The sequence below is a fragment of the Saccostrea cucullata genome, unplaced genomic scaffold (genome assembly GCF_032062105.1).
Source record: "Saccostrea cucullata isolate Sc308-1 unplaced genomic scaffold, CSIRO_AGI_Scuc_v1 ctg461, whole genome shotgun sequence".
NCBI lineage: Eukaryota > Metazoa > Mollusca > Bivalvia > Ostreida > Ostreidae > Saccostrea > Saccostrea cuccullata.
This window is the reverse complement of record NW_026927825.1, coordinates 186,399-199,417: the sequence shown is the minus strand read 5'-3', so window position 1 is coordinate 199,417 and position 13,019 is coordinate 186,399. Positions and strand designations below refer to the sequence as shown.

General features: G+C 31.5%; 1 protein-coding gene across 1 annotated transcript; it reads right to left on the bottom strand.

Moving 5' to 3' along the window:
- Positions 1-3,773: 3,773 nt before the first annotated feature.
- On the bottom strand, positions 3,774-7,675 carry LOC134275580 (serine/arginine repetitive matrix protein 1-like). Its single transcript, XM_062757846.1, has 2 exons — positions 7,370-7,675; positions 3,774-6,289 (listed from the first exon to the last, which is right to left on the bottom strand). Exons 1-2 carry the CDS (start codon positions 7,419-7,421, stop codon positions 4,158-4,160), a joined length of 2,184 nt encoding a protein of 727 aa, XP_062613830.1. The 5' UTR covers positions 7,422-7,675; the 3' UTR covers positions 3,774-4,157.
- Positions 7,676-13,019: the final 5,344 nt, after the last annotated feature.

Below are 13,019 nucleotides of genomic sequence, written 5' to 3'. Positions count from 1 at the left end.
AAAATCAAAAATCACAAATAAAATATAAACAAGTTTAGGAAACAAAAATATCAACAGTCTAAAGTGACTTTTTCACAAGCTCTGTGGTCGATACTATGAATTTTGTCAGCAAATTTTAACCATCTATCATTACATCAATTGCTGACTGACTTTGTCATACCAATTTTTAGGCCTTTTATATGCACACAGAATTTTCTACATTTTTTGGGTTAATCCGATCATGACGGATGTGACAGGTCAACAGGTATTGATTACTTCTCCATGGTACCTGATCCAATCTCTGAAACTTTCAGAGGTCCCTGTTTACCCTGCTCCCGATGGAGGCTCTATCTCAGTGGAGTTTTGTACTTGATAACCGTTCGTCATCTCCATTTCTCAAAAAAAGTATATCAAAGGCATGAAAATACCAACATGTGAAACCCTCAATGGTTAATTAGTGGTATCAATGTTTATGCAATGTAACGTTGATGAAAGTAACAACACTATATACTAATATAATAAACAAGGAAAGATTCGAAAGATATATTTTCTTTTTCTCGGATTTTTTTTCTCGTCACATTTCTTGCATCAAAATCTAGGTACCAGTTAATCCTCGGTGGGCTTTTTTATAATATCAGTTCTAAGCAATTGCTTTAGTACAGAAAATACAAGTTAAAACAGGTGATTAATCTGAATTTTTATTATTTCCTCTGAATTGAAAAACAAAAGAGAGAACAAGAAGTAAAGTGAAACTTTGCTGATCCCGTGTATTCCGAAATCGTGTATAACGTGGTGTAGAGTTTAAGTTTAAGTCCCTTGTAGTAAATTCAATTTTCAATGTAAATTTGAAATTTAAAATTATTAATGATGTCCTTTCCAGAACATTGTCTTATCCTGCGAATTTCTTGGGAACCAATGCATTTTGACCGAATGGGAAATCTTTCCCTTATCTACAATATCTGCAACTTTTAATACGATATTTTCGTTAAAAATTCTATGTCAGATCCCTTTTATTACAGGATCAACATTTAATTTGGAGCAGCAGAGTTTAAACACGGATCAAAAATTAAGAAAAAAACGGCTGAGAGTTTGCATGGATTAATTCATTTACTTTCAAGAAATCGTATGAAACACATTTTAAAGGTCTATCATGATCAACGGACCCTATATTTAATTATATATTCTGTGTAATGCAAATATTCTCCCATTTTCCCTACTTTTTATTAATCTGATTTCTTCTCTATTGAATTAGTTGTCCAATTTAGTTTTCATTCATTTGCAATGTATCCTGATGCTAAAAATAAACAACACTTAAGGACGGACGAGACGTTCCTTAATAATAGATAAATTTTTCTAAGAGTGTGTCATTGAAGAGTTGCTACTGAAACATGTTTACTCACAAAAAATTGAGGTACCTTACCAGGCATTTCTGCAAGATACCAGGGGTAGTTTTTCTTATACAGCTCAACAAACTTTTTAAACTCACATGGTTTTTCGCACAAATTAAGGTCACATTGTCATAATGCAAAATTGTGTAACGTGACAACAAAATATATTTTAAAAATGATTTATAGCTTAATTTTGATCATATTCCATTACTTTAAACATAATTTACACATAATAATTGGTAGGATTTCTATATGCTCTTGGATGATATATTATGGGAGTTTCCAATTGGTTTTTTCATGGTTTCTCTTCAAATGCAACCGTCTTTGTATGCATTCATTTTAAAACATACTTTTGCCTTGCCTTCATACAGAAACAGTGCAGTTCATGTTATTTCTGTATTTTCTGTACATTAATATGACACTAAGGCGCAAGATGATATAAGTATTTCTCATGTGTTCGACTGCTTTCCATGTTAAAAAGATAACATTTTTCAGGTCAACTTCCTGAAATCTAGCATCATGAAAGTTACCTACCAACGCATAATTCCAAAGTTTCAGACCATAAATGTAAAAAGAAAGTCTTTTCAATATTTACAATTTACTATGTTGAAAGATAAACAATACTTTATTATCCTATCTTTTCACATGATTTCTTTATGCAGTTTTCTCATTTTTCGGCGCTGCATTTCGACAAAACCATGACAAGTATTGAAAATGTGCGAATTACATAGAAAAATACTCATCTGTAAGAAGTCAATTTGAACATTTCAACAGAACAGTATTCAAGAAAGTTCGATTAATGAAATTTGTAAATACCTATGATAGAATCATACACATTTAACATCATATGATTTATAAACAAATTCCCTATTAGAACATTGACTCTTAAAACTTTAGATAATGATTTTAGAGAATATGCACATTTAACATGAAATATTTCATAATATAAGGCCTATACCTCGTACTGAAACTCGATAATTTTAAGTTTTATTGCAAGAAAAATGTGACTTTAATTTGTGCGAAAAACCATGTGAGTTTAAAAAGTTTGTTGAGCTGTATAATCCTTTGGGGAAGAAAAATAATTTTCCAATTTCAAATGTTTAAGTGTTTGGATTTTTTAAAAACGTCTAGAAACTGGTTTAGAAATCAGAATTTCATAAAAATTTTGAATATTTTTCATACATTACGAAGATATACAAAGCAAATTTGAGGAACGTCTCGTCTGACCTTAAAGACTAAAAGGTCGCCAATTGTCCATAAATCGTTTTGGTTATATTGCTTTTGGAATACTAAATTTAAACACAAGTTCTGATTCCCAAATAATCTGAATATGAAAATTGAAATAAATTATTTGAATTATTTATTGATCGTGAAATAAAGGAGCTAGTACCCTTCAATGTCTAGACTTTAAGAAATAAAAAAATCAGTTTGTATTTCTCATAAACATTTTCTGTTTTCATATTTCCCTTTTCTTATATGATTTCATAAAAGAAGCCACCGTTTCTTTTAATATTTCAATTGAATTAGAAACAAACGATCCCTGTCTATTTTTGATTTTTGCGCACCTCAAAGTTGGTCGAATTATTGGTATATATACAATTATATACCCATCAATTTCCTTGTTTTTGTTACTTTTTGGATATACTGCGTTAAGAATTTTTCTTGCTTTATTATGCTTTGTTTTATGAAAGAATAAAAACAATATAAAAATATAATCAGCTAACAATGGGAAAAATATGAACGTCATTTAAATGGAATGAGTTTATTCCATGTTTTAAAAATCATTGTAATCAAGGAAAAATTGTCAAGTCGTTTTATTTTCTTTATCTCGTATATTTAGTTGATTCGATACGGAAGAGCATGTTCTATGTATGAACAATTTCTAACACGAGGTAAGTCATTGACAATCAAGTTGATGAAGCAATACTAGCAGCAGTGTCCTTTAATGTGTTCAAAGTCATCATTTTGTAAGTTCAATGGTCGATAAAATTACCTTCTCAGCAGATACAATTAATCATAAAACTAAATACTGACTGTCTTTTTTCATACTGATTGTTCGACCATTACTTACACACTGAATTGTTTACGGATTATTTTCGTTACATGTATTTTCCAATCAAGGAACACATGGTCGGCAGAGGATACTCACACCCCCATGGCACCTGATCCCATCTCTAATGTTTTGGAGGTCCATGTTTTCTCCGCTCCTATTTTGTAATGTTTAATGACTTTTGAGCTCGAATAATGTTCAATATCTTAACATATTTCATTACTATAATATGGTTCAAAATCAATACATCGGTCTATATATAACTAGGATTTAAAAGATAGGATTTTTGGCAGAAAATCATAGAAACACGTTTACACTATAATCGTGTACATTATCAACACTAAGACCTCCACAAATACATTATTTTTAAAATCATTTATTTTTAACAACCCCATAAATTATTTCAAAACAACTATGTACAGACATTGGTAGACAAACAATAATTGTAACAGCATATATAAAACTTGGATACACGCTGTTCATCGTGATAAACAGTGAACTAAAACAATATATAACTTGGACGGTAAAATACTGTGAAAATTTTCGTATCATTGTAAAATATTACACGCTTCTGTGAAATTAAACAAACTTACTTTTCGAGAAAAAAAAATCATGAGACATATCGAAATATCGCAATATGAGATACAATTTTATATTTTTACAATATACATAGTTAGATGATGAATTAGTTTAATTAACTGTTTCGGTTATTGGCGAACGCTTTAATTAATGTTTTGGAACTAAACTCCTCCCAAACCCTGTTGTATGGGATTTAACATATTATTGAACCAGTTACTTCCAGCTAAGTCACTTCCACTAGGGGGCGCCTGGATGTTACCAGGAGACCCACTGAGTTCTTGTTGGATTGGCTGCACCATGCTATTTAACCAGTTGTCCACAGTTAATTGATTAGCTCCTCCATTTGCTGGAGGAGAATTGCTCACAGTTTGTTGTGGATTGTTTGCCACTAACTGGGGACTAGGGTTTGGTTGTGTCCTGAAATTTGTACCACCACTTAGCTGCTGCCAGATTTGCTGAGAAGCATTCTCTAGCCACTGAGTTAATTGTGTATCGGCCCCACCGACATTATTTTGGTTAGCGACATTTGGTGCAGTTGGGGATGTACCTCCTAAAGCTGAGTTTTGAAAAGGATTTAAGTTCGGAATCTGAGGATGTATCCGATTTGATGTCATGCCTGGTGGCATCACCTGATTTGCTGACTGCCTACCAGCTAGAAGTTGTTGTTGTTGAAGTGCCATCTGTTGCAATCGTTGTTGAAACTGAGCTTGGACTTCAGCTGGAACTTGTGGTGTTTGTTGGTTTGGTGGCTGACCGTTTCCACCTAGCATCTGCTGAACTTGTTGTGCCATTTGGTTTAACCATTGGTTTTGGTTTTCTTGTGGTTGCACTTGACTGCTTGGCGGTGAATTTGGTTCGCCTAGGGACTGCTGAATAGGCATTGTCATTTGCTCTAACCACCTGTTTATCCCAGCTTGTTGATCAGGATTAACTGTTTGGACAGTGGGTTCGGAATTGGAACTAGAGACTTGGTCAGCAGGAACATTGTTTGCAAATCTAGTGGCAGCATTCTGATTTTGTGCAGGATTCAATAAATGGAATGGCGGTAAAAGATTAGGGATGTTATTATTTCTCAAAGGAGTTGGTTGTGCAGCATTGTTTGAAGCTGCATCTGGCGTAACGGTGCTAGAGGGGCGATTAGCAGCATTTTGGTTGAGGAATCTAGCTCTATTTAACAGAGCCATTTGCATGAAAGGGTGCATATTATGGATAAAAGGTATCTGTTGATTCAATGGTTGTCTGTTGTTATTTGCACTACCAGTTTCCATGTTGTTATTTGCACTACCTTGAGATGCTCGCTGCACTACTCTTGTAAAGGGAGATCCTTGCATACCTGGAAAAGGGAAAGGGAACCTTATAAATGGCATTCTATTTGTTAAAGCATTGTTTCCAGAAGGTAACACACGATTTGGTATCTGTGTGTTTCGTTGGTTTTGGTTAGATTGTTCATTTCCTTCTGATTGGGAACCTTGAAAAATCAGACGGATAGAAGGTCTTGTTTGCCTCTCAGTTCGCCTTCCATGTGAAGGAACGGATGGACTTTCAGGTTTTACTGCATCCGACTTTTCAAGAACGTTGCTTTTTGGGAGAGGATTTGAACTCTTTTGTTCATTTTCTTGTTTCTTTTTGCTTACTTTGTTGTCATTAAGAATATCAAATGGAAAAAGAATATGAGCATCCTTCTGGTTGTCAACCTGAGGAAGCTTCTTTTGAGACTTTGGTGGTGATTTCGTTGGCTTCTGTGGTCTTTTAGAGGGCCTACGACGACGAGGACCTCTGGAAGGCCTACCGCGAGGACGTCCAGGGCTCCGAGAAGAAGACGGTCCTGAAGGCCTTCGAGAAGTAAGGTTTTCCGGATTCCCTCGAGAACCAGGTGAAGGACGTCGGCCGGGTCGCGGAGGGTCAACTTGTATAAGTACCCCTCGCTCATTTCCGATTACAACACGTGTTGATGACGAGGTTGATGTCGAACTTGATGATCTTCTATTTTGCTCTGGTGTCCTTTGATCATTATTTTCTTGCACTCTACCATCACGTGCAGCGTTTGAAGAAGCTGTATTTTCCTCTCTCTGTCTTGTAGGAGAAGATGGATCGGTACATCTGTTCCTCGGACAAACTGGACATCGTCGTCCATTAATCATGGAAAACTGAGGTTGTATACAATTTGGGTCTCGAATAAGACGACAGTGTATAGGCGGAGGGCAGGATGGATCAACACCAGGTATATTAATTCCTTCCGGAAATTCATGGCGAACAAAACTTGGTGGAAAGAAGAATGGAGGAAGCATTTGACCTGGCAAAGGAAAAGGTAACATTTTGTTATTTTCATATTATTTATTCATTGCTGATTAATTAATTCATATATCTATTTATTTTGCGTTTCAAGATAAACTATAAACACGGCAATTAGAAACTTCTCTGTAACTACACTATGTAAATCATTTTCTGAAATGTGTTTTTTTTTTAAAGTAGGTAAATGGCCCTTGTTAGTAAATTTACGTAGAATTTTAAATGTGTATTTATTTTAAACTTGTTTGTCACATGATGATGAGTATATCACAAAAAATAATTTTCCTTTAGTAATCATTAAATGTCATTGACAGATAACGACATTTGTATTCCTATCACGTTTAACGAATCATGGCTTGTTCTAAAAACACTCCAAATTACATGGCACCTGATCCCACCTCTCATGTTTTGCAGGTCCGTGTTTGCTCTGTGCCAACATTGTATTGTTACTTTTGAGCTTGAACACTATTCGTAATCTCCATATATTTCATTTGTAATATTCTGCACATTAAGGAGTTAGTAACCTTTTCAAATTTTATTCGTATTCTTTGAAATATTTGAATTCCAAGCAAAAATCATACACCGTAAAATTATCAAATCTGATTTTTAATCAGTATTCTTAAAAGGAAAAGGAAATAACATGGCAGTTAAAGTAAAAATAAACAATATATAAAACACAACCTGGTTGACTCATGATTTCATGGTTAGACGGACCACAAATTTGTTAACATTGTGTAGTGCAGTTTTGCAGGTTCTTCATATAAAACAACAGGAAATACACGTGCAATTATCAAATGATCCAAATGCTTAAACTTAGAATAACAAAATTTCGAAAATTGGCAATTTAGCGTCCATTTAAAACTAACATTTTTTTTTACATTTTACATCGTTTGTACAAAATTTAACATATAACAGATGCGATATATAATTCAAATATTATTAAGATTTAAATATATCATGTACTTTCAAAGTATATATTTGATCCCGCGAAGATCTTGTTTGATTTTTCTCATCTGAAAATAAATTTTATATTTATTAATGTGAGCAAGAAAAAACAAATGTTCGAGAATAGTGTATTACTTACCTCTCACCAGTTTAAACAGTGTAAATAAACTCCATATCATGAATCTCTTCATCCTGCTGATCTTAGATTTCAATTCTTCAGCAGATTCCAAATATTGTATGCAACTTCCACGTCAACCAAACCGCCCCGGCTCTTAATTAACGGTAAAAACAGATGGAATCAAATGTTAATGTGTTAAAACATGCTGGAAATCAGTCAAGCATAAATCTTGATTATTACATCTAAATCTGTACATCATTGCCTTTAATTTCCGTCGCTTGTCAAGTATTATTATTTCACTGAGAAAATGTTTCTATATTGAACTTATTCGTTGTTACAGAAGAAAACTAAGTGAAAACAATGACTGCTCGCTCTTATTTTGTGAGGTATTCTCTGAGCACGTGACTTTAATTAAATTGGAACCTCCGTTTAATTTACATGTGATAAGTTGTTAAAAATAAGGTTTAAATATTTTTGACATTTTTTATCTACAATAAACTTTGATATAAAATGTTACCTTCTTGTATTGACCATAATCCTCACGAAATGAAGACTTAAAAAGAGACTGTTGATATTTCTGTTTCATCAACTTGTTTGTCATGAACTAATTTTTATTAGATAGAAAATATTATCTTATTTAAATTCAGAAGAAAAGTGACCAACAGTCCCGATCTGTTACATTGCTGAAACAAAAATATGCATATCATTTCTACAAATGACTGAACATTTTATTAATAAAATAAAAATTTAGAACAGTCAGGAACTGTACAAAAAGCATTACTATTTTGACACATAGTTTCGGTTAATCTTGCAGTTTTTGAACAAAAATTAAACAGTTAAACATTCATATACTTTATGTTTGTGAAACATCAGTGAATAACAATCAAGATGTAAATATATTTGGTAACAAGATGTCACAACATTACATTTTGACCCATACATTGCAAATTCTTAATAGAAAAAACATCCGAGAACAGGTAGCCACAGCTTGAAATTTTTTCGACTAGATTACTACATGGCAATCAAATATATACAAATAGCAAGGCAATAATCACAACCAAATATAACCGTCACTACATATTTACATAAAAAAAAAAAATTTTACACAGTAGTTTACTCCTGGCTCCAAGACCATCAACTGAAAACAGATTTTTAGTTTTGTTTAATGTATTTGCTTTAAAATTTGCTTTTTTTGTAAAACATTGAAATTCTAACACATGACGAATATTTTGTTAAATTATCAGAATTATTTCAAAAGCTATATTGATGTGTATTTTTAATTAAAGTCAGAATCTCAAATGGTTGAAAAAAAAAATTATATAATACCAGGATACATTAAAAACATATATTTTAGAGTTGTCGCAAAGATCCTAAAATATAAAATTTCGACGTAATGTAGAGAAATTTAAAAAAAAAAATTACATATCAAAAACTGCCTAGTATTGAAAAAACATGCAAATATATGTTAACAATCTTTAATATAATATAAATAATATAAATAATTGACTTGAATGATTTCATAACAATTATAAATGCGATTTTATGTTTTACAAGTAATATTATCTCTTACCGTGCGTTTGTCGATTTTCTTACATACTCTTTACAATGTTTGTTTGAACATTTAATAAAATGTAGTCATAATTGTCATATTTAAATGTGAACAAATAAAACAGAGGCTGTGAAAGAAAATCAAGATCAGAGAGGATATATATAGACGAAAGGAAATAATAATTACTGTGTGTCAAAATAATAATCATAAATCACCTTATACCGTCTTTCTTATCAGATGAGATCCTATACTGGTATGTTTTTGTCCAAATATAGACTATTTACGTACAAGTTCACTGATGTCTAAATAAATTGTCAATCACGATTTTGTCCTTAACAAGATTTCAAAATCTATTTTCAAAAAAAAACCCATGTAATTAAAATCTATATATTATTGAATGAAAATATTGATCATTATTCAATATCGATTATAATTTCATTTTAAATCTAACAAAATAATCTTCGCTTTTTTAAATCAGCCCAATTTATGATACAACCTTCAAAAAATAAAAACTAATGACAATTTTACAATCTTTAATGAAATAAACGCCATTGACAGTGTGGACTAAGGTAGAGAAATGTCATCTTTGACCAAAAAGACGATATGATCGATTTCCCTGCGTCATTTATAAAAACAATCCCTCCCATATAATTATAAACATTAGAGATAGAGAGAAGAAGAGTGTGTCTTTGGTTCGTTGATACACAAGAAATATTTGTGGTTTATTGGAATCATGAGAATCCATTAATAAAGAATAAAGAATTAATTAAACAATCACAAAAGAAAGCCCACTTTTATATATATGCATATTAAATGATTATACAGTTAACATAATCAAAGTAGAAAATGTACTCAACTTTTCAAACATGTAAAATTTTTTAATCATCAAAGTATTTCTGCCTTTTATTTCACAAAAAATATCCTCGATACATGTAGTTCTACTGAGATTACTTCATGAGTGCAAAGATATTTTTAGGGTTTCAAGGGTCCCAACATTTGATGTATATGGTAGAGTGTGGGTCTATCGTATGTTTTAACTATTTATGCAGTGGATGTCACTAAATGGGTAATTTTTTCAAACACGTCGTCACAGTAGCATGAAAGTGAAAAGTAAAATAATATGGATTAAATTTCACTGTAAAAACACGGATATTTAATGTATAAAACATATGGTGTGATAAAAAAAAAACCTGTGATTTGTGGTTGGAAGTGCCTTTTATCAGACACTTTGTATTTTTTTTATCCCGTCTCCAAGGTTTGGATAGAGCAAAAACAAGATAATGGTTCGGACTTTAAATAACTGGCAAAATCATGATACTGGCGTTCGAGATAATAAAGTTCATTAAAAGTTTTAAAAAAAAATGTTCGCAACAACGAACATACATATAGATATCTGTACACAACATGCCGAACAAATAGAGAAGGGTATATATGCAATGAAACATATGGAGATAACATACAGTATTCGAGATCGAAAGTCCATAAAACAATACAAAATAGGAGCAGAGCAAACACGGACCTCCAAAACATCAGAGGAGGGGTCAGGTGACATGGAGGAGTGCAAATATTTTAAGCTAAGGGTAGAGTTCTCCTAAGTTTATAGTTACTCTTCTAATGATTAAAGGAGATGAAGAGAATGAATACATTTATCTCCTAAAGCTAAAAAACCTAGGAGCAATACAAATCTAAGAAAATGGCTTAGAACACGGAACTCCAAAATTTCAGAGATGGAATTATGTGCCATGGAGGAATAAGCATTCCCTGTAAACCGCCACAACCGCCGTGACCCTATGTATCCATCAGGTAATCGGGGTATTCCGTGGTCAAATTAAGTAAAAAGCTGAACGGGTTGGTATATAGTATCTCAGACAAAATACGAAAAAATGAAAGGATATATTTGCTAACAGGGTCATGATTTAATCCATAGAAAAAGGGTGGAAATGTTTTCATAAATTGTTTGAATCGTATAGCTGAATGCCCTTAGAAAAACAGTTGCTTTGTCAAATAGTTTATTGATTTCACGGAAATTATTTTACATCAATTAAGGTCAATGGTTTTGAAATAAAGTCATAAATCGTTTGACAAATGGGGTTATATCATGTAGAATGTCAACAATCAAAACAGTTTTGCTTTAGTGAAATTTCAAATGCATAATTATCTGTATATAACATATTCCATATATTGATGTATCATAATTAATTTACCACCAAGGTTACTAAATTCATTGATTGGGTCAACCCGCAATATTATAACATTTGTACTAGAATTTGTTTATGAAAATTCTATGAAAATGACATAATTCAGTTTTAAAAAACAACATAATGAGAGAAAAAATTGAAGTTCCTTGATCCGTTTTCAATCAAAATCAAATTAATAAGGAAACAAATCCATTGATTTATCGAGTGTATGTACAATTATTTGGAAAAGTATTAGAAATTATACAATTAACATATTTTTTTTTAAAACAGTAATTATTAATGAGCTAAAGATTTATAGAACGGGGTAAATTCGGTGTGTGTTTACTTAGAGGCAGCAATAACAGATTGCATAATTATTAATTATTGTTGCATAAAAAATATTTAGTCAACATCTCAGATAAATCAATAATTTTTCCTGGAAAAGTAATCTGAAAATGATTAACAGCAATAAGACATATATTACAAGAACAGTCACGATGAACAAGAATTGGAGAAAAAAAATTAATCATTAAAAACATTGACTTGAAAATAAGAATGAGAAATTGGCGGCAAAAAAGTAATGCATTAAACATAAGCAAAGTTTATTTAAAAAAAACACACAAAAAGTAAAAATTAATTTGAGGAAAAAATCCGTTCCCACGGATTAATAATTCATTCCCTCGATATATAATTCGAGATCAAAATCAAATGAATATGGATAACCAATTCCCCTCGATTTATCTAGTACATGTTTTCAAAATTATTAATTCGGAAAACATTAGTCTAATGATTTTGGCAATCAGTGCTCTCGAATTCCATTACATATATATACGAATATATGAATCAAAGCGTTTTTTTTGTTTCACAACCGGCACCTCTTTTATAACTAAGTCAACGTATATTTATTTTAGAAAAAAATAATAACAGATAGAGGACCCATATTTACTTATACTAGGGCTTTCACTGATTCTAATATACCCGTAACTCAAACACCTAAGACCTTTTTATACTAATATCAGTACTAGCATATGGATTTGAAAAATGTTCATGTAATTTTCTCATTAATATGTAATAAAAATTACTATTCATTAAACAGTCCATATCCGATATGTACAAATAAATAATATTAATGAAAAAAAATTAATCATTAAAAACATTACAATGAAAATAACGGAATGAGAGAAATTGGTAATTCGTTAAAAAAATAATATAACGGATTGCACAACATATTACAGCAAAGTTTCCAACATCAAACAGCGTATGGACACCTTTAAGTTAAGAAAAGTCTGACTTGGATATATAATTATCTAAAACCTTAAATGATTAACAGTTTCCGCAAAGGGTCGAGTTTTCCATACAATGTCATTTCATTTTTATCTATTCAGAAGTCATATGATGGCTGCATAACCACAAAAGTTGAGTTGACCTTTGACATATAGATATTTTAGTCAGTATTAATTATAAGGTAAATTTTAGATTCCTACAGGTTTTCCCCCAATCGCATCTGTTATTAGAAAAAAATGTATACTTTGCTATATTCAACTACATTACTCTGAACTCAAGAAGACGACAGAAAGGTAATTTATATGAAGATTGTGTGCTCTCATGATCATGACTTTTCCTTTTCATTGCTTTTATGTTATGTCTCCGAAAATGAAATTTCAGAAAAATTTAAGTTAATAATAATAATAGTCACTAATGATAGTATCATAATGTTTTCTTACATCAGAATAGGCGTTTCGTAATAACAGACACAAAGCCATTGCTACGCTCGAAAAACAGCAACCTTTCTCAAATGTTGTTACGAAGAACCTTGATACCTGATTTTTGATGGCAGATATGATTTAAGTTTTTGGAATTATTCGTAAGTATCGTCTAGTGAAGTATACTTTTTAAATCATTTATCAAATAAATAAGATTTTGCAAAAAAGACGAAATCAATTTT